Below are 27914 nucleotides of genomic sequence, written 5' to 3'. Positions count from 1 at the left end.
TCATCATTCTCCTAACTATGGACGTTTCCCTTTTCCTCAAGTTTTCACTATTATTAGAAACTATGTTTTGCTGAACACCCTGTGTATATCTTTCTATATTTTCTTTTATATATTTACCCTCAGGATAAATTCCTAGAAGTAGAATGGCTGGTTCAAAGAGTATTTTGAAAGTATCTTATATCTTCATAAATTTTGCCAAACTGTCCTTCAGAAATATTGTCCTAACTTATATTGCTAATTGCACATGAAAGTGTCCACTTCTCTGTGACCTCGGCAACAGTAGAAACAGTAAATTCCGCATGTTAAGTTCAGTGGGTGTGCTGACCTGTCTGGTCTCCTACATGGCACTGATGAGAACTGACTTTCGTCAATAATTGTGAGCAGAGGCAGATATGATCTTTGCACGGTAGTGAAGATCCATGCCTAGAGGGACGTCTTCCTGGTGCCTCTATTTTGGTCTGAACATATTTTAGTAATGTCAGATTGTTTCTTTTACACCCAGTAAATATCCTTAGAAATGTTTCATTCAAAATCGTTTATTCTAACTTGAGTTGTATAAAGTCACAGCACACCAGTGGCTTATTAAAACAAAGGTAACCAACCTCCCATATAAGGAGCCTTTGTTTTCCTGATGTTTTTCTCCCTTCCTCTGAAGCCTGCTGGTCAGAAGTTACCCCTCTTACACCCCCTTCCTTGTATATCATACCTCCTTCTCTGGTAGCACCGTTATGCCATCTGCAGCCATAAGGCTACTTGTCCCATTTTCTTTTAGACCATGAACTCTCTAAGGCCAAAAATCTGGTGCCTGGCACCAAAGATGTCCCCAATAAGGGTTTATTGAATGAATAAAACCTATCTATATTGTAGGTTGTCATGACTAACTAAACAGCCCATGGAGTGAGCTGGCAAGAGCTCTGTCATGGAGACAGTAAGCTGAAGGACTAAACTTGTCTTAGCCGCTCATTTGAGTGACCTTGGGCAGATTCTTCCACCTCTGTCAGGCTCTGTTTCTTTCTGCAGTTAGTTTGTTAAGTGATATCAATGGTCTCCAAACCTGGTTGGTCATCAGAATCACCTGGAATCCTCACCGGATGCAGGGCTCTGGGTTCTTTTAAGAACCACTGGACAAACTCATCTTTATATCTACCTTTCCATTACTTGACCAAGAACATATTGCCAGCAGTGAGCTTCATTTGGCAAATCTATAAAATGGGGATGATAACCATGGTGGCTGCCCTGAGAACTTCATGGGGCTGAGGAGAAGTTCTAATTATGGGGGGAAGGACCTCGAAACATAGCAGTTCTAAACAAGTATGTGAACTGCTGGTCTTTTCTGTCTGCTTTTTTCAATGGGACTTGGAGTGCAGTTTTGACTAAACAACCCTAATTGAGAACTCATGGCTCCCTTGATTATGGATAGGAAATCCTTTGCTGAGGCCCTGTCTTTTGCTTCTCTCACTAGCAGTCCAGATTCCCTTGAAATATTCCCTCCCTTGTGGAAATCCGCTCTAACCTGGGTGTGGAAGATTATGTCTCTCCAGCTTCCCAGAGACGCTTGGCTCTTGAGCCAACTTAACCATTTCTTCTCACTCCACTCTACCTCTTCTTCTGTCCCTTACTCTGATCCTCTGACTTTTTCTCAAATTTGTCTTCCACTTGGCAGGTGGCCCACTAGCAGACTGGCTAGCTCCCCTATGTTGGGTCAGGGTGTAGGGATGATGCTGTAGAAAGCTGCCAGAATGCAGAGCAAACCAAGATGTGGGCGCTGTCTCATTACTCCTTTCACAACCAAGTACAGAGGGACCTCATCCTGTTTGATTTTGGTTCTGTCTTTGGAGGCCCAACCCTGAAGACAGTTGAAGAAGAGGAACAGAAAAGGGAAGATAGAGGGAAGGGCTGAAAGATTTATCAAGTAGCTGCTATGTGCCAGGTTCCATGCTGGACCCTTTGTATATATTTTAATAACAGCCAACCTTGATAGCACTCCTGGTTTGCCAGGCAACTTACACAGAGTATCTGATTTAATCCCCGTCCCAGGCCTGAAGTGAGAGTTGTCATTCTCATCTTACAGATCAGGAAGCTGAGACTTGGAGGAGGGAAATGTCATGTCCAAGGTCACACGGTCAGCAAAAGCCAGAACCAGATTTTGAACCCTGACCTTACTGATTCCAGTCTGTCCTGCCTGACAGAAATGGCATTTTTTCAGGCTCCATATTTAGCATTCAAATTTCCAGAGAAAGATCTGAACCTAGAATGGGATTTCTTTTCAGTTTTTGGAGCCAAAATTATTTTAGTTTTATGGCTAGGAAAATGTAAACTTACATTTTCAGCAGACCAGAGATGATAAAGTATGCATTTGTCAAATAAAATTCTTTGCTGTGATAAAGTAAATCATTCCTTGGCGTTGTAAAAAATTAGGCCTCACTTGAACTGTTTTCACTTCAGCCTTTGCTAATATTCCTGTTATCTCCATTAGGGATTACAATGATGAATGCGTTTTATTCGCATAGTTAAGCACTTCAGTGAATGTGTGAACACACAGAGCTTCATAAGTCATAGGGAGATGAAACAACATGGTCACCACAAGAAATATCTTGAGAGTCTGACAGATTGGGGTTAACATCCTGTCTCTGCCACTCATGCACTATACGACCTTGGCCAAATTCCTTAGCTTTTCTGGTTCTCAGTTTCCTAATGTGTAAAATATGGATAATAATACATATCTCCCTGGGTAATTTTAAGGATGGAATGAGATGACTTACTTATAGCACTTTGCATTGTATAATACCTGGCATGAAGTGAATGCATAATAAATGTCACAGTTATTATTGGAATAATTCTCAAGGCAACTAGTTATTTAATGGCAATGCCCAGGGCTCACTGAACTTAAAGTTTTTTGGCCATCAGGACTGAGTCTAGGTCGTCTTGTTCCGTGGGCCCCACCTGCTGATGTACTTATGCCCCTCTTAGAAATAGTGCAGGCAGTAAGCAGGTGAAATTCATTAGTAGCTATCTGTTGAGATTATTTTGGCTGCAAATAATAATACCCAACTTAACATGGCTTAAATTAAGAATACTAATTGGCCGAGCATGGTGGCTCATGCCTATGTTCCCAGCACTTTGGGAGGCCGAGGCTGGCAGATCATTTGAGGTCAGGAGTTTGAGATCAGCCTGGCCAGCATGGTGAAACCCTATCTCTACTAGAAATACAAAAATTAGCTGGGTGTGGTGGTGCACACCTGTAATCCCAGCTACTTGGGAGGCTGGGGCAGGAGAATTGCTTGAACCTGGGAGGTGGAAGTTGCAGTGAGCCAAGATTGTGCCACTGTACTCCAGCTGGGTGACAGAGTGAGACTGTCTCAAATATGTGCGTGTGTGTGTGTATATGTATATATATATATATCACCTCTCATAAGAAGTATGTTCAGGGTAAGGTGATCCCAGAGTTGTTTAATTAACTTGCCCAAAGATGCCACCAAGTTCCCATTTCTTTCTTTCTTTTCTGCCATCCTTAGCCTGTGGCTATTAGGCTGGCTCCTTCATGATCCCAAGATGGCTGCAATAACTCCAGGCATCACATCTTTACATCACAAAATGCAAAGGTCAGAAAGAGGAAGGATGGCTTATCCTATCCTCACGTCTCTTTCAAAGACAGGAAATAAATTTCCCCAAAGCCCCACCTCCCAGAAGATCTCTCATCAGTTTTTTGGGCCAGAATTTTATCAAATGTTTATCCCAGACCAGTGGTAAGGGAAATGGGCAGGGCCAGCGATTCTCAACTCTAGCTGAGAACAAATTGGGGACCTTTTAAAATAATTACAGATGTCTAGGTTCTGCCCTTAGAGGTTGATTTAATTGGGTTTACGTGGGGACTTGTACACACGTGTGTGTGTGTATGTGTGTGTGTGTGAACATGTGTACACTCTGGGGAGCTCTGATGCACATGTAAGATTGAGAACCATTGGTTTAGACCATCCAAGTTTCACCTTCCGGGTGAGAGCTTTTAGCCTTCACTGAAGCACATGGCCACAGGATGTCTGGATCAGATTGCAGTGCTAGAAAGAGGACCATGACTACTGGGTGAACATCCAAAAGAATCTGAAAGAAGCAATGGGATAGGAATGGATAACCCCTCCCACTGAGACCCTGCAGTCCTGGAGTGAATGATACTCCCTAAAGGCATGAAATGCTTTCCAGTCAACCAGCACTAGAATCAGTGAAGCTGCTTATTGTTGAAAATGCAGGCAACCTGCAAAATGGGAGAAAATTTTCGCAACCTACTCACCTGACAAAGGGCTAATATCCAGAATCTACAATGAACTCCAACAAATTTACAAGGAAAAAACAACCCCATCAAAAAGTGGGCGAAGGACATGAACAGACACTTCTCAAAAGAAGACATTTATGCGGCCAAAAAATACATGAAAAAATGCTCACCATCACTGGCCATCAGAGAAATGCAAATCAAAACCACAATGAGATACCATCTCACACCAGTTAGAATGGCAATCATTAAAAAGTCAGGAAACAACAGGTGCTGGAGAGGATGTGGAGAAATAGGAACACTTTGACACTGTTGGTGGGACTGTAAACTAGTTCAACCATTGTGGAAGTCAGTGTGGCGATTCCTCAGGGATCTAGAACTAGAAATACCGTTTGACCCAGCCATCCCATTACTGGGTATATACCCAAAGGACTATGAATCATGCTGCTATAAAGACACATGCACATGTATGTTTATTGTGGCATTATTCACAATAGCAAAGACTTGGAACCAACCCAAATGTCCAACAATGATAGACTGGATTAAGCGAATGTGGCACATATACACCATGGTATACTATGCAGCCATAAAAAATGATGAGTTCATGTCCTTTATAGGGGCATGGATGAAATTGGAAATCATCATTCTCAGTAAACTGTCGCAAGAACAAAAAACCAAACACCGCATGTTCTCACTCATAGGTGGGAATTGAACAATGAGAACACATGGACACAGGAAGGGGAACATCACACTCTGGGGACTGTTGTGGGGTGGGGGCAGGGGGGAGGGATAGCATTGGGAGATATACCTAATGCTAGATGACGAGTTAGTGGGTGCAGCGTACCAGCATGGCACATGTATACATATGTAACTAACCTGCACATTGTGCACATGTACCCTAAAACCTAAAGTATAATAATAATAAAAAATTAAAAAAAAAAAAAAAAGAAAATGCAGATCCCTGGGCTAAACTACAAATCCACAGTCTCTAAATCTCTGGGAGTTTGCACTTTCCAGAAGATCCCTAGTTGATTCTTATGCTCACTGATGATTAAAAACAGTTGCCTAGTGGATTTCACTGCCAGCCCAATCACCACCAGCATTCTGGAAACAATAAACGTCTCCTCCTAGAAAATTTAGGATATCTGGATTAGGCCATGTGGTATTGTGAAAAGAACATGTGTTCAAGCTGACTGATATGAGTCTGAATTCCAGTTCTGCCACCTGTACATTGCACCATTTTGGTTAACATCATCTCTTTGAGCCTCCATTTTCTTATCCACACAATCAATAGAGTAATACCTACTTCTTAATTTTGAGATTAAATGAGATCAAAGAAATGAGAGCAGCTGACACAGATTAGGGCACAATGGATGTCAGTTAGAATTTGGGTCTTCTAACTTTCAGGCCCACACTGCCTCCCAAAATAGTTTACTGAGGTTCTTCCAAAAGCAATAGAATGGGAGCACTATGCCTTAGGTTGCAAAGAGCCAAAGCATTGAAGTTGAGACACTTCCCCAAAGTGAAATTGCTTGATGTTTCAGCCTTAAGGAAAAAGTCTTCCCGGGAAAGCAAAGCTAAAAAACTAAAGCTTCCTGGAGGGCCGATTTTTTTAGTCCAGATCAGAAAATGTAACGGGCCTGCCCTGGAGTCTCTTTGGCTTGTCTGACATGGTTGTGACCTGAATGTGATCAAAGCAACAACAGTACTGTTCCTCTGGGTTGTTAGGCAGGAACCTTGGCATGAATTGTTCGAAAGGGCCATAGGCTGGGTTGGGTGGAAGGTTTTCTATCACTATTTAGGAAACAGTGAAGTGTGAGGTCTGGCTGTATTCAAGGCTATGCCAGACTCCAAAGAGCCCATGCTTAACTGCTTAATGGAAGCTCTGGGCTTGGCCAGCCTCCTCCCTGTCAACCCGGTGGCCTCTCTATCTGCCTACTGTACAGGGAAAGAGTCAAGTGTAAACTAACACTTCATGTAAATGGGCTGTCAGGTCACTGAACCAATATGTTACAGTTAATCTGTTAAAAACAGCAAGGTCCCCCATTTGTAAACATCCCCTTGATAAGCTCTTCATAGCATATACAACCTAGGAAAATGAATGGCATCCCACTAGCTGCCCTGGAGTCAATGTCCCTCTGTGCTCATCCAGATGACCTCTCATTTCAGCTCAGCCCAGACTATCCCAGTCCAATTCATGTGGACCCACCTGAGCCGAGCTCTGTACTATTCCTGGGGTGGGGGTCAGGGCTTCCCAAGGAAGAGCCAGAGAGAACCTCCAGCTTTAAATGACTTAGATAATGGGAGATGTGGTAACTTTGGAATACGGCGTGGTGTAAAGGCCGGAATTGTGGACTGAAAAGTTATGCACCCCTGGCCTTGGATCCTAGTTCCCAAGCTCAATGCTGTATGGCTTTGCCAAGTTAATGAGTCACATCTCATGTTTTTAACTCCTACGGATTTAACTCCATGCATGTAGTAAAAGAGAGTGAGGAGAGAGACTGCTATAAATAGTGTGCATGATTTTGACTTCCAGTCTATTCAGTGAACAATATAACGTGGAATGAGAGGTGGGAGATGTGGAACTCAGTTGTCTGGGTCAATTTTGGTCCTTGCTTGTCACTTATGCCATGAATATCTTGTGTTGGGTGTGATTCAAGTATTTAGGGCATACATAGTTGGCTATAGGACTTTTTTGCCTGGCTTGCTAACTTCAGAATCCAATCCGTGTGTAAGATTGGATTTCATTCTATCTACCCAACATAGTGGTGGCACTTGTCAGGCCATATTATGTCATTTTCCCTTTTAAAGTGGGAAGCCCTTTGAGGGAAGAATCTGGTTCTTCAATTTTCTGGTTCTCTTGCTTCTCTTCTCTCCCAGAACCTAGCACAGAGCCCTGTACTTAATAAATAGTAAAATTACCACTTGGTACCTACAGTGGTCTTCTCTGCCCCTACCTCATCCTTAAATGGAAGCAAAAGCAGGAGTACGCCAGTGTGACTCACCCTTTCTAGCCAAGGTGGTCAGCTCAGGGCTGGATCCATCTCTAGGATTACAGAACTTAAGAATAACACAGTGGCTTAGAAATGAAAGATGGAGGTAGAGGTTTTGATGGCATTCAAATCCCTGGTTCTATTGCGTCCTGGAGTTCAAACATATATCTATGCTTTAAGTTCCGTGAGGTCCAGCATCATGTGAAAAGCTCATAGGCTTACCTAAGCTAGTTCAGGGCAGGTTTCCGTCACTGCAACTAAAACAGTCCTAAGCAACACAATAATTTAGATTATTAAATGGTCCTGTGTGACTTGCATCAAGAGTTCAAGATAGACTCATTAGCAGGGATTCTCAGAGCAGTCCTGCCTTAAGAATAAACTTTGTTTGTTCTTAAATGGCCACAGAGCTGAAACAATTAGTTGATAGTCATAGGCCCAGGCCATAACTTGTTTGAACCAAACCTTAGACAAGTATACTCTTGAAATGAAAATTCCTCAGGCCAACCATTGCGATGCACTGGTTACCTGTCCTCAAACATAACTAAAGGATGAAGTGGAGAGACTGTTAGCTTTGCTTTCTCAGGAAGACTTTTTCCTTAAGGCTGAAATGCCAAGCAATTGCATTTTAGGGAAATGTCTCAACTTCAGTGTTTTGGTTCATTACAACCTAGGGCATGGCACTCGCATTCTATTGCTTTTGGAAAAACTTCAACTGACTATTTTGGGAGACAGCGTGGGCCTGAAAGTTAGAAGACCCAAATTCTAGTTTGCTGTATGATTATGAACAATTTGCTTCGTCTCCCAGGCCCTCCATTTACTGGTTTGTAAAATGAGGGCATTAGATTAGGAATGAAACATAAGTTTTGTCTGGCCATCTGCCTCCACACTTGCCAGCTAACTCCACTTCTACCTTCCCACCCAAATTACCATGTAATGTTCAGTGCACAAACTCACAAACTAAGGAATGAAAGAAATATTCCTTTATTTTTGTCTGAAGCCCTTCTTGTACCTGTGTGGTCTGTCTCACTTATTTTCCCAGGGTCACGAACAAGTTCTGGAAACTTTTTAAAGAGGCAAGTCCATTCGGTCTTCACAGCCATCCATCTTCACCAGCATCCACAGAGACATCCCCATTATCCTGTTTCATCCTCAGTCATTGGTCTGAACAGGTTGCCTTGGAGATGTCTCATTGCCCTGAGTAAGTGTCCTTCAAGCCAGCAGTTCTGTCCTCTACCCCTGGGCCACTCATGACACGTGTATCATTTTGATGCTACCAAGGCAGTCAGACTTGAAGAAATCAGTGGGTTGTCTCAGTCTGATTGCTGAGACATCTCCACAACCATGTCTATATTCAGACCTTGCTGCTACCCTGGCTGTGATCCAGGTGAAGAGGAATAAATCTCCCTTTCTCTCGGATCCAACAAAGTGTCTTTGGGGCGCATTCCAAGAATCAAACCCAGAGCCTTTTTTTCAGAGACACTGCACCTCTCCGCACTTCTCACTTTCCTTCTGACTCACTACAATTTCTTAAATTGGAGTATCTTTATCATGCAGGTGTGCACCTCTGTGTAATTCCTTTTGCCCATTTTGCTTTCTCCTCAGTCTATTATCTATGCTGAATCTTATCAATTTCTCTCACAACCTAGGATCTTAACACTGAAAACCTAAAAAGACACTTTTTTGGCCTTTTTTTTTTCATATAACTTCCCTAAAATAATGGACACTGACTGGTGCTACTTTTGATGGAATACGAAGAAGGAAGGCACACATGTAAATAAGAATATGAGAATAAAAACCCAGTTCATTTTTCTAAATATTATCCCACAACACAGCAAAGTGAAGTGTGAGCTGTGCTCCAAAGGAAGCACTCTCCCCATTTGCATTAGTCGGCATCTCAGTTGCAAACAACAGAATCCACTGTGTTTTAAACAGAGAAGGCATTAATTCGTTGCCTTCAGAGTCTTTGGGAGGGCCAGAGAGCCATGCTCAGGGATAATGCAAGCAGGAACACTCACATCACACCCTTCTATTGTTCACAACTGCGATCTCGTGGTAGTGGGGCCCAGATACCACAGTTGGCACCATACATGAATGCGGGGCACTATTTCTAAGATCTCAGCCCTTCTGCTGAAGTGTCTCTGCCACATGCTGCTATTCTCACCCTGAAGTTGATTCTGCATGGCACCTCCTTCCTCACATCGCTCCCTCCGGATAGAAAGAACATGTCTCATGGACAGAGCTGAGGTCATGTGCTGACCTCCTAACTGCAAGGAAGCCTGGGAAGAGAAGCTTTCTGGCTTAGAACTTGAAGAGGTGGGACTCATAATGTAGGAAATTACCAGAAAGTGGGAAAGATATTCAAAAGATGATGAGTGCCATTGATAACAAGTGTCACAATGCTCTTCTTTGCAGCCAAGCTCAATATTTGACCTGCTCTAGGGAGATTTCCCTGCATAAGTCTCTATCATATGCTTCCTCTCTCCAACTTGTCATAGCCTTTATAGTCTGACACTATAGGGTTTTACTCTCACTGCTGGCTGATATGGTCTATAACACTTCCGCAAGCTGGCATAGTCAGTTTAGTTTAGTCAGTGTTAGTCAATGTTCTGACTCTAAAATAAAAGATGACTTGAGAACAACCTCGTTATGCCTGCTAACTCTGGAGACTAAATCTATGTTCCTGATTGTAATTGTATTGGTTTTGTAAAAAGACATAATATTATCCTTTTTTTTTTTTGCTTCTTCCATGTGCTAGGCACTTTTATAATAATAAAAGCCATTTAGGCTGGGTGCAGTAGCTCACGTCTGTAATCCCAGCACTTTGGGAGGCAGGGGCAGGCAGATCACCTGAGGCCAGGAGTTCAAGACCAGCCTGGTCAACATGGTGAAACACTGTCTCTACTAAAAATTTAAAAATTAGCCAGCCATGGTGATGTGAATCTGTAATCCCAGCTACTTGGGAGGCTGAGGCAGGAGAATCACTTGAACCCAGGAGGTGGAGGTTGTGATGAGCACTCCAGCCTGAAGTGTCACCTGGGTGACAGAGCAAGATTTCGTCTCAAAATAAAATAAAATAAAAGCCATTTATTAAACAAAGTGTCAAATGGAACATAGGCTAACTTCAGGGCTGACTGGCACCTCGGCCACCTGCCCTGTGGTGAGAACAGGTTTCCAGTGGGTTGGCCACAGGTCTCTGGACACACTGACTAAAAACTTGTATTCATGCCAGGGCAACCTTCACATTCTCCAGGGGAAGGACTGTGAAGGAAAAGGTGAGGAGAAACTTATGAGGCGGAAGAGAAGATTTCATCATGTGTTAACTTGAAGAATGGGAGAAAGATTTCTAGAGAAATCTTTAGAGGGAAGTGCTGCCTGAAGCTCTGATTCTTGGATAAATTCATGTAAAAGAATGAGAGCTATTGCAGACGGAAAATTTGACTGTTGAGTCAGTCCAATTTTAACTGTTTTTTAGAATTTTCAGAATAAAGTTAAGAAAATTGTAGAAAATAAAAATACACTAGAAGCACCCACAAAACCTCTATACCTTAATGGTTATACCTCACAGTTGGTATTAATATTTTTATTCTAGAACTTGTATTTATAATCTTCCATCCTTTTCACTTCATATCAGTTTGTAATGCCTTTCAAATATGGCCAAATAGTTTCATAATTATTATTTTTAATGAGTTAATATGTTTCTTTGAGTAAATATGTCATAATTATACAACCTTTATCCTATTTTTGGAGACAGAAGGTTTCCTCAACTTTTTAGATATGGTAAATGATGCAGCTTCCATCCTCTACACTCACAAATGAATCTTCATGCTCACCCTGTATTTGCTCAGTCTCAGGCAAAGGTGCGTCACTCATTCTGTCTCAGGCCATTACCTCCATGTGTGTTGCCAGTCTCCTGCCTGTATGAGGTCTTATAGAGTATTCAATCTCCTATCTCTCCTATATTTTCAACTCTTAAACACCTCCAGTCATGTGTGAGGCTTTCCTGTCTTAAAATAAAAGGCTCCCTTGGCCTTGATTCTCCCTCTTGCCCCCAGAAACCCTCCACTCGAGCCTGGGTTGCATCTCAGGGCATCCTGGCTCCTGTCCCCTCTAGCCCATGGGAACCGCCCTTGCAAATGCCCCCAGAGGGCTCATGCTGACCTTTCTCAGGCTATATCTTAAGACTTGGCTTCTTCATCTTATGATATCCCTGCATCCTTGGCTTCTGCTCCTCTCCAATGGCTCTGTGTCTTCAGTCTCTATCTCCTTGCACATGTCTGCCTTTCCTTACATATTGGTTCTCCCAAAGATTCCATTCTTGGTTTACTTCTCACCCAAGAGATGTTCTCTCTTTCTCTGGAGTTTTATTCATTCTCAGTTTCAACCACTCTCAGTGTCTTAGTCAGGAGTCTCCAGAGAAACAGAGCCAATTAGATAGACAGACAGATAGATAGATAGATAGATAGGTAGATAGATAGATAGATGACAGATAATCTAGGAGATTTATTATGGGAATCAGCTCATGTGATAATGGAGGCTGAGGCATCCCAAGGTACTACTGTCTTCAAGTAGGAGAATCAGGAAAGTCAGTGGTGTAATTTGGTCTAAGGCTTGAGAAACTGGGAGGTGGCTGATACAAGTCCTGGAGTCCAAAGGCCTGAGAACCAGTAGCTCCAAGGGCAGGAGAAGATGGATGACCCAGCTCAAGGAGAGAGAGTAAATGCACTCTCCTCTGCCTCTGTGTTCTATCTGGGCCCTCAGTGGATTGTGTGATGCCCACCCGCATTGGCAAGGGCAGATGTTCTTTACCCAGTTTACTTACTTAAATGCTGCTCTCTCTGGAAGCATCCTCACAGACACACCCCCATAATGTCTACCAGCTATCTGGGTGTCTTTATCCCTCTCAAGTTGACACATACAATTAACCAGCACACTCAGTGAGTTGCTAACTCTAAAAACCTCTATTTCTAATTCTAACCTTTCTCCTACCTCATCCTTCTCCTATAATCAGGCTTCCATCCTTCCAATTTACAAATATTTGTCAAGAGCCTTTTGTGTGCCAATATTTTTTCTAGATTGCATTCAAAGACAAATCAAGCAGAATCCTCCATGAAAACTCATACATCCATTTGCGGTTGGACATCTCCAGTTGAATAACATACACTCAACTTACATTGAACTCATTCTGTAACTCTTCTCTCACACAGATCAGCTCCTCCCCCTGTGCTTAATTAATGGCACCGCCATCCAGCTGGTTGCCCAAGCCAGAAACACAGGGGTTATTCTGGGCTAGCTCTAACCTCATTCCCTATATCTTCATGATTCAGTCAACAAATATTCCTGAATCTCTATACTAGCCCTCTCCCTTCCCACCACGGCTATGTCCTTTGTCCGCATCCACTGCTTATTGTTTTGCAATGACCTCTTAATGGATCTCAAGGCCTCTAGGATGATTCCTAAACACCAACATGGCTATGCCACTCCCTAATGAAAATTTCCAGTGGCTTCCCATTGCATGTGGGATACAGTCCAGTTATCCTAGTATGATGTCCAGGTTCTTTCCTGGCTTACCTCTCTAGCCATCTTTCTGCCTTCTGTGTCTTACACTTTACGGGTTGTGACACTGAACTACTTGTAGTTTAACCAGTTTATTGCTTACTAGATGCATTTCCTCTTTTTCTGTAATCACCTTTTCTACTTTCGCACCATCCAGTTCCATTTTTTTTCTATAAGCCCAACCTCAGGCATCTTCTGCAGAAAGCTTTTCCTGATCTCTCGTTTCCCACCTCCCTGGGCTTAGCTCCAGATTCTGTGTGATCCTAGTAGCCTGTACATCTCTTTTTAACTACACACATCATGTTGTTTATCTGTTTACATGTCTGTCTTCCTTAGGAATTCAAATAAATGTTGAATAAAATCATTTTAAAATCCTATATGTGTGCCTAGCAATTCTATGTTAGTTACTCAACACTCTTGTTCAGAATAATTTGGTGGGTTTCTCATCATAAAACCAGGGGAGAAACATGTCTGCAGGATTGTCCCAGATTTCCCAACTGGACAGAGAATTGCCACTTCACCTTTGACCTCTCAACCTCTCATCCCAGTCACTGACTTTGAGACCACAGCAAAGCTCCCAGAATTTCAAGCACTGGACAGAGTCTCTGACCAACAGATTAATTTTAGAGTCATTGAAATTCCGCCAACTCTGGGGGGAATGATTGGGAGCCAGGCTGACAACCAGCAAAGGAGGAAATTACTCTCTGTCTCTTTCAAGATGAGAGAGTTGTAACCACGGTGCCTCCCCCAGTGATGCTGTTCAAAAAATATAAATTTAATACTTTTATGAAACTCAATCTTCTAACCATAAGCGTTTCAGGGATCTCTTTGATGTTCAGGAAAAGCAGCCTGGTGCCAATGTCTTTTGCACATGTGGTGAGGACCCCGCCTTGCACATGAGCTGAGAATTTTAGGTCCCCCAATGCTCTGGAAGAGTTATCTTTTGTTTAAATGACTCAACAAACATTTATTTAGCCCCTACCATGTTCAAAACACATTTTTTTTCTTTCCCCTGGAGAATGAGCACAGATTTCTGAATCAGACGAAAGCAAGTTCAAATCCTCTCTTGGCCCTTAACTGGCCACAGATCATTAGTATACCCCTGGATGACTCAGTACTGGTTTCCTCATCTGTGAAATGTGGTTATAATATTTACCTTTCAGGAAAATATCAAGGATTATGTGAGGTAGAATAAGAAAGAGTCTGCGTTGCCCTGTGCCTGACACCTAAATGTTTATTTAAAAGAGAAACTAGGAGAATCCAACTTTGTATAAATATTATTTGCATTAACAAATTGTGGCTTTACTATAAGAAGCACGTTCAGTAAGAAGACTTTACAAACCATTATGGATGCATCAGTTAGGAATGTAGTTGGCTGCAGAAACAATAAACCAGTGGCAGGCCAGTAAGTGTTTAATAATGGACTCTCTGGGGGAAAAATAAATCCCTGATTTGTAGTGTTTACTGATTTCTGTAAAGTAAATACTCCCACCAAGGCTGATTTCAAGCTACCAATGTGGTGTCACTGAATGCAGAGTTGGGAAGATATATGGTATCTAGTATATGGTATATAGCAATGAAGATATATGATATCTCCACCATTCATACACAATAGATGCACATGAACCCAAGAGCAGAGATAACAGACTAGAGCACAGTTACAGATAATAGTATATTTTGTGAAATATTTAGGAAGCAATGAGTTTTGAGTATTTACAACCTTCATTTTAAATATAATTTAATTGTAAGATTCCACAACTTAATTTTTAATAATGTCTGTGTTAACAATTGACTATAAAGTTCTGAAAAATTTAACAATTACCTTTCACAAGTTGATGAGAGTCAGCTCTGACACACCACTACACAAAATCCTACTATAGTGACTTAAACACAACACATTTCCTTTGTTTTGTGTGACAGGAAGTTCAGGGATGAGCATCTGACGGCTGGTGGCTCATTAGGAACAAAGACTCTTTTTTTCTGCTCTGATGTCCCAAGCACAAAGGCTTCATCCTCATTCAAATGGCTTCAAGATTGCGAGGTGGCTGCCATCCACTCCATGTCTGCATGCCATGGAGCAACAAGGGAGGAGGAAAAGGGTGAAGTGTGTTTATTTGGTAAAAGACACTGTATTCGTTTCCTATTGCTGCCATACTGAATTATCACAAAACTTAACGTGAAACAACAGTGGCTAAAAACAATGCACATTTGTTATCTTATTGTTCTGGAGACAGGAAGTCCTTTGTTAGGAAGGATGGGCTCCTTCTGGAGGCCTTAGGGGAGAATCTGGTTCCTTGCCTTTTCCAGCTCTAGAAGCCACCCTCATTTGTTGGCTTGTGGACCTTTTTTGTCTTGAAAGCCATCAATGGATGGCTGAGTCTTTCTCACATCACAGCACTCCGACTCTGCTTTTGTTGTCACTTCTCTTCCTCTGACTCTTCTGCCTCCCTTTTCCACTTATGAAGACCTTTGTGATTACATTGGGCCCACCTGGATAATCCAGGATAATCCACCTGTGTTAGTCCATTTGCATTGCTAAAAAGGATTCCCTGAGACTGGGTATTTTATAAAGAAAAGAGGTTTATTTGGCTAATGGTTCTGCAGGATGTACAAGTATGGCACCAGCATCTACTTGGCTTCTGGTGAGGCCTCAGGAAGCTTCCAATCATGGCAGAAGGCAAAGGGGGTGCTACTGTGTCACATGGTGACAGAGGGAGCAAGAGAGAAAGGGAGGAGGTGCCAGACTCTTTTAAACAACGAGATCCCACGTGAACTCATAGAAAGCTCACTCATTACTGCAAGGACAGCACCAAGCCATTCATGAGGGATCCATTCCTATGACCCAGACACCTCCCACTGGGCCCCACCTCCAACACTGGAGGTTGCATTTCAAGATAAGATTTGAAGGAAACAAAACATCCAAACCATATCACTTACCATTGAAAGATCCTCACCTTAATTCCAGCTGCAAAGTCCCTTTTGCCAAGGAAGGTAACATATTTACACATTCCGGGGATTAGAATGTGAACAACATTGTGAGTCATTATTCTGCCTGCCACAGACACTCTCCCCAGGGACTATTTTCCATATCTCACTGTCTGGAGGTGTGCTGCCATGAGGCCACCCCCAGTTGCATGGCAGGCTGGGAGATCAAGTTTTAGCTTTTAGAGCAATTTTGAAAATGTAGGTAAGACATTAAGGGCTGGAAATAATATTTGGGTCACCCAACCAATATTGGGTGCCACACTAGAAAATAATACATAGTCAAATGGGTCTACACCTCATAGCCTGCTGCTTGACTCAATGGAATTATGTTTTAAAAATAGGCTATTATCCCAAATTAATAATTGTTGAGCGGACTATACCAAAGGTCATTGCTCACGCATGCTTCCTTTCTTCCCCTCCACCTCTTCCCCCTCTTCCCTTTCCCTCCCCTCCTTTCTCCTCTCCTCTACCTCTGTGGACCTGCAAGTTTCCCAACCTGTCTTATGACTTGTAGTAGACCAAAGAGATTAGTTTCTATGCTCACTTTTGTGTCTGACACAGGGTGGTGGGATGTTGTTCACTATCCCTTCAAATCATGGAACAGGGAATCGAATGCAGCATTTTGACCAGTTGCCTTCATCAATCCACAATTAATCAAGTTGGAAAATTTATCCCACATAACTCTTCTGCCTGTTTTTCAATTTTTGGACATTGTAATGGGAGAGGGCATTGGGTAAGGGCTTAGGCAGCCACAGACATCTGATAGCCAGGTATGTTGACTTAAACAGTAGAGTTACCTACAGGGAGGAAGAACTTTATGGTTCAGGCTGATAAAATAGCTCCTCACTGGCTTTGCCATGGGACCTGAATTTTTCAACATGATAGGAAGTATGGCATGTTGTTTCTACATGACAGGAAATATGATATATTATTATTATTGAAAGATCTTTTGATTTCCAACTTGGCCACTGTAAAAAGGATAGACTCTAAAAGAAAATGGTCTTGTGGTGTCACTTAGGTAAGTCTCCAATAAGAAAAGAGTAGATATTGGAACAAGAACCAGATAACATTTTTCATATTCCATAGGAGTGTTGACAATATCCACCATGCCACTGAATGTTCCTTTTATAAAAAGGTGAGACATTTTAGAATATACTACCCACAAAAGCTTTACTTCACCTCCAGAAACATAAGTTTAGGTATTGCAAACAGGAGGTGTTTCGGTTACACGCTTGGCATCTCTATATAGTGCTAAGGTTGGAGGATGCCTGGAAAGAATTTTCAAGGAATACATATTATAGACTTCCTTCCCTTTCGAGCCTCTCTAAACAAGGGCTTCATAAACATATGGAGTGATGTGAGGAGTTTTTGCTGTTGCTTCTCTTTCTTGTAAACCACATGTGCTGCATATATGAAGCCAGCATCTATGAGAGAGAACTGAACAGGATGAGAAGTTTGTTGACAAAATACCTGGCCCCTGGAGTAGGCTCCAAGCCTCTAATGGTGCCTCCAGCCACTCAAGACAGCAGGGGCTTAACATTTTGACATTGTTGTCTAATTTTTCTTTGTCTCTTCCTGTTCTCTGCCACTTGGTGGTAGCCTAGGTTGCACAGGATCATGTGAATCCACTTAGTCACGTCTGCAAATGAGAGCCTTCGAAGTGTAAACTTTATTCATCAGTGTGATTTAAGCCACATCTTGGTGACAGGGCATCCATCTCAACAAATGGCATAGGGCCAGCAAAAGTCGAAGACTCAACCAACATGCATGATCATTGTTCAAAGACATGTCAAAAGGAAGAGAAGTACATTTTAAACATTTTGGTGTTTTTTGGTATATACATAACATAAAATTTACTATTTTAACCATTTTTAATTATGCAGTTCAGTGGCATTAAGTATATTCACATCTACTGTTGTTCAACCATCACCACCATTTATCTCCAGAACTTTTTCAGTTTCCCAAACTGAAACTCTGTCCCCATTATACACTAGTTTTCCATTTCCTTCCCTTCAGCTTCTGGCAACCACCATTCGGCACCATCCTTTCTGTCTCTATGAATTTGACTACTCTAGGTACCTCAAAGTTAGAACTATATAAGATTTGTCCTTTTGGGTCTGGTGTATTTCACTTAGCATAATGTTTTCAAGGTTCATCCACATTGCAACACATGTCAGACTTCCATTCCTTTTTATGGCCGAACAATAGTCCATTTTATGTATATACTGTATGTTGCTGATCTATTCATCTGCTATGAGGTATAATCTCATTGTGGTTTTGTTTTGTGTTTACCTAATGATTAGTGATGTTGAACATCTTTTCTTGTGCTTGTTGGCCATTTGTATGTCTTCTATGGAGAAAAGTCCATTCCGTTCTTTGCCTATTTTTCAGCTGTTTTTTTTTAATTGTTGTTGAGTTATATAAAGTACAGATTCTCAAATTATAGACCACGTAACAATGATAACCATGACTTGGAGAGTATTAATTAACCAACAAACTGACCTACCCACCCTTCCCTCATTTCAAGCCCAAAGTTATAAAGTATCATTTACATCGATGTGTGTCTGCAATCTCATTTCAACACCTTGACAGTCACCAGGTGTTTCTGTAAAAAGGCATTTGTACAAACTGTAGCGTCTGTTTACAAGTAGGGAATCCAGAGAGGAGGGAAATTTAGAAATCTGGCAGCTGGTCTCAGTTTGAATATTTAATGTCAATTTGGACAGTGGGCCTGAAATGCTAGAACCCAAACAAAGATTTCCATATTCTGATTATCTTCCAACCACTGTTGTGCTAAGCTCTACTTGGCTTCCCTTACAGGCACTTCAACTCTCCAGGCTGTACCATTTTGAGGGAAAACAGGGTGGCTCTCTGCAAAAAATGCCATGGAATATGAAAAGTAAAGCAGCTTTGTCTGCTTTACCAGGGAAAAACTCCCGACTTTCTCAGGTATCCCTCCAAGTTTTCCAAATAGTTCTGAGAATACTGAGAAGCAGGTACATCTTGTATGCTCTAGAACCTGTTCTCTTGGAATTGTTGCCTTCAGCTTGTTCCTCTATCACTCTTGATTTCTGAAGCACCATGTCTTCTGCCCAAGCTTTCACAACAGCTGCTAATACCACCAGTGCCTGCATCAAGGCTGCAGAGACTGGTCACAAACACATCATGTCCAACTGTTGCCTAGGCCTTTGGCTTTAAGGTTTCAGACACCTTGCACTTAACTTGTCTTATTCTTTTAACTTGTATTGCTCTTTTACAACATCTGCCTTATCACAAATCAGGCCTGAGCCCTGTGTACAGGACTAGGGGCTGTCTGATAACATGAGCGGCCCTTAGACCCACCCTACTGATGCGAACACAGTGCTCTCTGGCCAAAGTTGTAGAAAGGAGTGTACAGTCCCTAGGGTGAATTTTTCCCTACTAGGATACTCTTATTTTCTCCCGTATTAAATGATATCCTGTTGGGTCCATACTCTTCCTCCATCATTGCCAGCTATGAATAAATCTCAGGGTGGGCATACAGACTGGGATCCTACTCCATGATTCTGAAAATAAAAATACTATATTTCAGCTACAGTTATTCATTCACTAATTTTTCTCTTGAGATGAATCTAGCACAAAGGTACTTCCACGTTTTAAATAGCAAAATCTAAATTTTATTTTTCCAATGAGAATATTCCAACATATTCTGGCATTTCATCTTAAAATTCTTTGCGTGGCTTTTTAATAGGTTTACATATACATATTAACACATTCTTTTCCAAACGCTCCTAGGGAGATTGCTGAACTAGAAGATTGAATTGAGATTGGAGTCTTCCTGGAATAAATAAAAGAACAGCCACTAAAGGGTAATGTGATACACTTATTATTCTGCCAGGCACCTCTGCATACTATTCTAACAAACTCCTTGGGTGAATAAGAAACCAAAGCTAGTCTTTATAACACTGGGACTCACAGATGGGGGATGGGAAAAGTGCTGTGCTCATGGAAAAAATATTTCATTTGTTGACTCGGCTTTAAATTGTATTACAGTTGAAAATGGGAGAAGCACTTGTGGTTAATTTAACAGACCCATTAGTGAAAGGACCCTTAGAAATCTGTCGAAACTTTTTATTATATAAATAAGGAAATTTCTCAGATGGGAAAAATAACTTGCTTGAACTCAAATCATAAGAGCCAAATGTCACTTGTTCATCATTTTGTGCCCAAACAACTCTATGCAGGTTGTTCTGAATCATAATTATTATCCTTGGACTGTTTGTTAATGGTTGTTACTGACTATTAATGGTCTGTGGTGTTTGCCTTCCAAGGGTCTAACATTTTTACATGTAAAACAACCTCGTAGCATAGGAAGAAGGTTTCGATGGTAAAATCAACCTTAAGGCCACCTAGTAAACTCAGTGAGCAGGGGCTCTTAACCTGAGGTCCTTAGAAGGGCTTTAATCTGCTGGGTGTGGTGGCTCACGCCTGTAATCCCAGCACTTTGGGAGGCCGAGGCGGGTGGATCACCTGAGGTCAGGAGTTTGAGACCAGCCTGGCCAACGTGGCACAACCCCTTCTCTACTAAAAATACAAAAAAAAAAAAATTAGCCGGGTGTGGTGTCAGGTGCCTGTAATCCCAGCTACTTAGGAGGCTGAGGCAGGAGAATCACTTGAACCCAGGAGGTGGAGGTCGCAGTGAGCCCAGATCGTGCCATTTGCACTCCAGCCTGGCCAATAAGAGCGAAACTCCGTCTCAACAACAACAACAACAACAAAAGGGCTTTAAGCTTTGATATTATGTGCATTAAGCTCTTGGAATTATATGAATTATTTTATGCATGGGTAGTTATATGCATTTTCTTTAGAGAGGGGATCTGTTTAATTCTGGACTTTCTTGGCTGGATAAGACAAATCTTGAACATAAAAGTAATTTATTGGCTTATTTTCCTGGAGCTCATACCCCACTCCGTAACAGCTTCCAGTGTGGCTGAATCTAATTGCACTGTTTCTGTTTTTGTCTACCTTGCAACTCAGTTTGCCCCTGACTTCATTCTGATTTGGGGATCTTTTTACTTTGTGAACAAAAAAGCCACAAGGATGACTCCACACACACACACCTCCCAGCTTAGTACCACCCACTGGTATGAAAATGACTTTCAGTCCCCACATGGGTCATATAGATGGCTATCACCACTCACTGGGTCTAGGGTGTTGAGCCATTCTGGTTGATCAGCCTGAGTCATCTTTGCACCCTTACTCTAAATATTGATATTGACATTCTTACAGAACACGTAGAGTGGGGGAAGAGTTCTCTAAAGGCACCAGGAGTAGGGGGTTGGGAAGCACATGGAGCAGATAAAGCTCTAGCAAACAGATTTCTGTGGGGTCCACCATTCCCCAGATTCTCAAGGGATCTGTTGCAGAAAAGTCAATAAAAGTGCTCTTAGGAGTAAGGGCTGTATTATGGGTCTCCTAGTAGATTACAGAGTACTTGGTTTTCACACAGTATCGTATTTTTTCATCTATACAAGTGTGCTTTGAATACTCCCTCTGCAATATAAATGCGTTTGCCTTTGGGTTCACTTCATCTGCGCAGCCTACTGATAGGAAAGTTGTCAATTTACTTGGAATAAATAAAGACAATTCTGTTTTCTGTAAAATCTAATTTGCACATGATATGATTTGATCATGGCTGCCCTTCTGTGAATGTGCGTTCCTGAATGACTGTCACGAATTTTATCAATCAGAACTCAGGAGAGCACTAATCCAGAGAGATGTCAAATCCACAGTTGTTTGTTCTTGGCCTCGATCTCAGTGCCTGGGAATTCTTCAGTAGCAGCACATGCACCATGGCTTAATACCTTTACAGAATTACGTGAACACTCAACTTTTTGGCCTTTCTTTTTGGAATTAAAATAAGTAATATTTTAGGCCATTCTAAAGTGGGGACTAATCTTTCCCAGGACTGATAGAAAACTTCTCCCCGGGAAAATAGAAATGAGACAATATTTTGTGCAGAGGGAGCCTTCAAAGAGAAAAGAGTCGGCTTCCATTGCTCTTAATTAGGGGTCTATTTTAATGCTCCATTGAGGCTCTTTTTGATGGCACATTAGGGCCCATTGGGAAGGATATTAAGCTCCAGGGTATTCTGTGTTGGAGGTCAAATGGGATGAGCTGGCATGATTGAGCAGCAAGGAAGAGAGGAAAAGTCGGAAAAGATCCTGAAAGCCAGGTGTATTGGTTCCAGTGTTGGCCAACCACTTTGTCTGAGGGGAGCAATGTTGTATCAATAGCCCACCAGCTGTCCAGTCCTTCAGGGAGTAGAGTTCTACAACTGGGAGAATTCTACCTGCTATTTCAGGACAACTAACATTCAGGGAACCTGTGGATACCTAGGTGATAAAAGCTATATTTCTCACCTTTGGGTGGAAACTGAGCTTTTGGGCTTACCCTGAGCTGTGATAATAAGGAAGGAACTTTACTTTCCATATGCAACATTTTCAATTGAAAATTGCAGGGACTGTGCAATTGACTGTGCAGGAGAGTTGATTACCAATGTCAGCACCATTCCCATTCATCTGGGACAGACTCCATGCTCTTCCCTAAATCACAGGGGCTGAAGCCTGGGGATAATATTTTCCAAAATTTCTTGCAGCAAGATTTCAGATGAGAATTAATCCATGATGGGCACTAAGGTGTGATTAGAAAGTGGGCAGATGAGATCAGATGGGTTCAGGTTGGGAAAAGATCTGTGAAAGGATACAATATTACAGCTAGATAGGAGGAATAAGTCCTAGTGTTCCATACCACTGTAGGATGACTATAGTTAACAAAAATATATAGTTTCAAATAGCTGCAAGGAAGATTTGAGACGATGAATGTGCTAATGACCCTGATTTGGTTGCTGTACGTTATACATATAGAAACATTACTATGTACCCCATGAATATGTTCAATTAAAAGTAGTTTTGTAAAATAGTCCAAAAAAAGAAGAAGAGCAGAAGCAAAATCAATATGATTACTCCTCTGGCAGTTGTGGGCAGATGCATGGGTTTTGGCTTTTGCTTATGAGCCTCTGCAGTGGCCTGCAGGTGTCAACCTCGAATGACCTGTCTCTTGCTGCTGGCAGTTGTTCTATCAGTGATTGTTTGGAGACTTCTTTTTGTATAAAAATGACATATTCTTTATTTTGCATACTTTAATTTCAGAACAAAATGAAAAAAATAAACAAAAAACCTCATAATATATAACATCCAATCCTGCTGTCAGAGTAGGGAGGGAATGGGGGCTTGACACCCTTGTTTCCTGACTTCAACACAAGGACAGGAGAGAAAAAAAAAACACTAGACATCAGCAGGGGGAGCCAAGTGGGCACTCGATGATGCCATGGGATCCATGGGTACACTATACAATGGTGAGTTTTCCAACTATGAATTCCTAATCTACTTCTTCCATGCGAGATGCATCATGCATCCTCGTCATCCTCAAGAGGGGTGATCTCATCAGGAACCACAGCACTGTGTTCCTCTGCTGTCACTTAATCTTCATCGATACCTAGACCTAGCTTGATCATGAGGTAGTTGCAGTTGGAATGGGTCTGGGGATCCTCAAGGGAAAAGCCAGAAGACAGCAAGGCACTTTCTAACGGCAGCACCACCAGGTCCTTGACTGCCTTGTCATTCTTGTCTGCCTCAGCCTTCTCCCACAGTGACTCCACAATGGGGTGGTTGGGGTTGATCTCCAGGTGCTTTTTGGCCATCATATAGCCCATGGTGGAGTTGACCCGAAGTGCCTGGGCTTTCATGATCTGCTCCATATTGGCTGTCCAGCTGTAGGTGCTGGTCACAAGGCAGCAGGATGAAGACATAAGCCTATTGGAGATTGTCACCGTCTCAACCTTCTTATCTTAGATTTCTTTCATGAGCTTGCAGAGGTTCTCAAACTTTGCCTTCCTCTCTTCCATTCTCTTCTTCTCCTCCCCATCCTCAGGTAGCTCCAGGCCCTCCTTGGTAACTGAGACCAGGCTCTCCCCATCAAACTCCTCGAGTTGCTTCACACGTAGCCGTCAATGGGCTCAGTCATATATACCACCCTGAAACCCCGCTTCCATACTCGCTCCGCAAAAGCTGAGTTGGCAACCTGCTCTTTGCTCTCACCAGTGATGTAATAGATGGACTTCTGTATCTCCTTCATGCGAGAAACATACTCTGACAAAGATGTCATCTCATCTCCAGACTGGGAGGTGTGATAACACAGCAGCTCAGATGGGTGGCATCAGTTAGTGGAGTCCTCGTGGATTCCAAGCTTGAGATTTTTAGAGAATGCCTCATAGAATTTCTTGTAATTCTCCTTGTCTTCCACCAGCTCAGCGAAGAGCTCAGGGCACTTCTTAACAATGTTTCTGTGAATGACTTTCAAGATTTTGCTCTGCTGGAGCATTTCTTGGGAGATGTTCAGGGGCAAATCCTTAGAGTCAACCACACCACGGATAAAGTTGAGACACTCTGGTGTCAACTCATCACAGCTGTCCCTGATGAACACACGATGGACATAGAGTTTGATGTTGTTCTTTTTCTTCTTGTTCTCAAAAAGATCAAAGAGAGCCTGATGAGGAATGAATAGCAATGCTCTGAATTCCAACTGACCTTCTACAGAAAAGTACCTGACTGCCAAGTGGTCTTTCCAGTCATTGGTGAGGCTCTTATAGAATTCTCCATACTCCTCTTGGGTGATGTCTTCAGCGTTTCTGGTCCAAATAGGCTTGGTCTTGTTTAGTTCTTTCTGATCAATGTATTTCTTTTTTATCTTCTTAGTTTTCTTCTTCTTATCCTTACCACTGTCATCCTCCTCTTCTGAACCCATATCTTCGATCTTGGGCTTTTCTTCATCATCTTTATTTTCCTCTTCTTTCTAACCTTTCTCTTCCTCTGCCTTATCATCACTAATTTCTTTCTCTTGTTCCTTCTCCAGATAAAGGGTGATGGGATAGCCTAGGAACCGAGAGTGCTTCTTCACTACTTCTTTGACCTGCCTCTCTTCTAAGTACTCTGTCTGATCTTCTTTAAGGTGGAGGATCACTTTGGTACCCCTGCCAATAGGCTCGCCATGGTCAGCACACACAGTGAAGGAACCTCCAGCAGAAGACTCCCAGGCATACCATCATCATTGGGCTTTGTGATCACAACCACTTTCTCTGCTACCAGGTAGGCAGAATAAAACCAACACCAAATTGCCCAATCATGGAGATGTCTGCACCAGCCTAAAGAGCTTCCATGAATGCTTTAGTACGAGACTTGGCAATGGTTCCCAAATTATTTATGAGATCAGCTTTGGTCATGCCAATGCCTATGTCTACCAAAGTCAGGGTATGTTCCTGAGTATTGGGGATGATGTCAATTTTCAGCTCTTTACCACTGTCCAACTTGGAAGGGTCTGTTAGGCTTTCATAGCGAATCTTGTCCAAGGCATCAGAAGCATTAGATATCAACTCCCGAAGGAAAATCTCCTCATTGGAATAGAAGGTATTGATGATGAGAGACATGAGTTGGGCAATTTCTGCCTGAAAGGCAAAAGTCTCCACCTCCTCCTCTCCATGGTGCACTTCCTCAGGCATCTTGAAAAGAAAAGGCTTACACATATTAGAGGGCAAGATGGGCTGGCTCTCCAACACACAGGCAGCACAAATGCTGTGCCGGAGTGACTCCAGAGCCGTTCTGTGACTTTTTCAACTTCTGGGTCCTCCAAAAGCTGGGGAGAATCTGAGAGCTGGAGGGAGCTCTCTCTAGTTCTTTTCTGCTCGTCTCTTCTAAGGATTTTGTTAGCATCTATCTCCCTTTTTATGTGAAATACCTGGAGTGTATTTTTCTGACTGATGCTGACTGTCCCTAATGAGATTTTACATAGGTAAACATGTCTATGAGTAAGACAATGTGAAACATCAGATGTTTCAAAAAGATAGAAGCCTGAAGAGGGCTTTGGAAAAATATAACCTGCCATAAATATTGCTTTTGATAAGGCAGCTATTTGGGGGACAGAGAGCCTATTAGCATTTCTAGGCAGTCACTGGTTCATGTGAAAGAATGTACCAGATTTGGAGTGCTACAAAAACAAAACAAAACAACTCAGGATACTGTTTTGTTAGTGGAAATTCCTGAAAACAAAGCTCAACACAATCTTGGGAGGTGGTGATACTTGAAAGACGAAAGTGATTCTAGAGGATTTTAAGGACAGAGGGCCAAGAAGGAATTTTACAATCCCCACTGGTCTCGGGATGCTCCCTTACCTTTTTCAGCCCTATGTGCAAATGCTATCTTGTCAGCGGGGTCCTTGCTGAATGTTGTTTGCAATAGCACTCACCTTTCCCCTCCACCTTCACATCTGGCCCCAGCTTCCATCTCAGCTTCATGTTTCTCCATGACATCGGTGGAGTGTCTTGACTACAAGTTGTCCAGGTTCTTGGTGTTTTGCACAAAGAATTGCACAAAATGAACAGGAAAGCAAGGAGAGAATGAAGCAATGAAAGCAGAGATTTACTGAAAATGAAAGTATACTCCACAGGGTAGGAGTGGGCTGATCAACAGCTCAAGGGCCCTTGTTACAGGATCTTCTGAGGTCCAAATATTCTCTAGAGGTTTTCCATTGGCCACTTGATGTACACCCCATGCAAATGAAGTAGTGGCCCGAGATCAGTCTGATTGATTGTGGAAAGCAACCAATCAGAGGCTGAAGTTACAAAGTTATACCCATGCAAATATCTAATTGCCAATTCGAGGCTAAATTGAAGTTACAAAGTTACAGGCCTATGCAAATGAAGACTTGGCACACAATTAGTCTGACTGGTTGTGGAAAGCAACCAATCAGAGGGACTTTCAATTTTCCATCTGCCACACAGTAAAAGGGGAGGGAGGGAGATGCAAAGGGAGTAGCCTCTGGTCCTTTTGTTACTTAGGCGTGAAAAGTTGGTGTTTTCCTTTCAATTTAGTTCTAGGAAGTCAGTGTGAATCAGCCTTAGGTTCCCTGCCTCCAGACCCTATTCTCCTGCCTCAACCATGGTACATGGAACAATCTGATACACTAACTATGTATTTTGCTGTTTGTCTGTCCCCACTGAATTCCATAAAGTTAGACATGTTGGTCTGTTGTGTTTCACTGCCATATCCTCAATAACTTAAATTGTACTTGGCACCTAGAAAGCGCTCAATAAATACTTGTCGAACAATTGAACCCCACTGCCCGAGATATAACCACAGCTAATTTGTTTTCTTTCCTTCTTATATAAATGTATATTTAACAGTTCCATATGGAGGGAATCTTAGATTCTTAGTTTGTTTCTATTTATATTTTTCCCCGACTCAGCCTGAAGGAGTGCACCTCAATGGAAAAGAAAATGAAGATGCTCGTTATTTTTCAAGGACTTCAGATGTGGAGTGGATGGGTGAGTGTAGCATGGTACTTAGCACTTGGTTAGTCCTCTTGCCCTGTTTCTTGCTGGGCTCTTATGCTGGTGTCTGAAAAGAGAAAGATAGAACAATTAAAAATAAAGTAAAATTACGTGTTGCTGAAATGCCTGAAAGATGTTGCTTAATGAGACAAAGCCATACAGATAGTAGATATTTCTTCTACCTTAGGAGGCAGCAATCTGGCTTCTCCAGGCTGGGGTTAGGCACAGGGGCCTGAGTGTGAGCCAGGGGATCCATCGCCTGGAGCAGGAAGTGGCAGAGGGTGTCACCTGAGCAGGTCCAGCAGGGGAAGACAGCATGACAGGCTCTGTCCCACAGCCAAGAGGACTTGCTTTCCAAACAACAGCCTGTATGTTTTCAGGCACACAGGAGACACTCTGTGACTTTCTGGATGGGTTGAGAGGAATTTAGGAAGCAGGGGCTCCCACAGAGCCTGACAGTCCTGTTTTCTCACTGTTATTGTGGACTCTATTTTGCTGTCAGGCTCGGGTGGCTTGAGAAGCCACTGATGATACCTTTGCTGCTGCTCCTACTGCAGTGGTTGCAGATACTTTACCATGTCCCTTCCCCCACCTGGTGTCACCCCTGTTCTCCCACCAATATGGTACTATGGCACCTTTTAATATGGCTGCTGAAGGGAATGTATTATGCCAATTAGATACTTGGTTCTCTTTAAGT

At 42.3% G+C, this 27914-nt stretch overlaps 1 protein-coding gene and 1 pseudogene across 7 annotated transcripts in view; one reads left to right on the top strand and one right to left on the bottom strand.

Moving 5' to 3' along the window:
* Positions 1-27914, top strand: part of RAB28 (RAB28, member RAS oncogene family) — a 168977-nt gene that overhangs the window by 126496 nt on the left and 14567 nt on the right. The window contains exons 7-11 of one of the 7 annotated variants that reach the window (XM_054553156.2): positions 18616-18744; positions 19570-19643; positions 24370-24469; positions 24844-24980; positions 27133-27211. In XM_054553156.2, coding sequence (XP_054409131.1) covers positions 18616-18744; positions 19570-19581 — 141 coding nt within the window. In that variant the 3' untranslated portion in view covers positions 19582-19643; positions 24370-24469; positions 24844-24980; positions 27133-27211. Of the gene's footprint in view, positions 1-8296; positions 8523-14730; positions 14928-18615; positions 18745-19569; positions 19644-24365; positions 24470-24843; positions 24981-27132; positions 27212-27914 lie in introns of those variants that run through there. The other 6 variants (XM_054553158.2, XM_054553163.2, XM_063722454.1 and 3 more) reach the window with 6 other exon arrangements.
* LOC100441059 (heat shock protein HSP 90-beta-like) lies at positions 23215-25420 on the bottom strand (annotated as a pseudogene).

This window comes from Pongo abelii, chromosome 3 (genome assembly GCF_028885655.2).
Source record: "Pongo abelii isolate AG06213 chromosome 3, NHGRI_mPonAbe1-v2.0_pri, whole genome shotgun sequence".
In the NCBI taxonomy this organism is placed as follows: domain Eukaryota; kingdom Metazoa; phylum Chordata; class Mammalia; order Primates; family Hominidae; genus Pongo; species Pongo abelii.
This window is presented reverse-complemented; position numbering and strand designations above follow the sequence as displayed.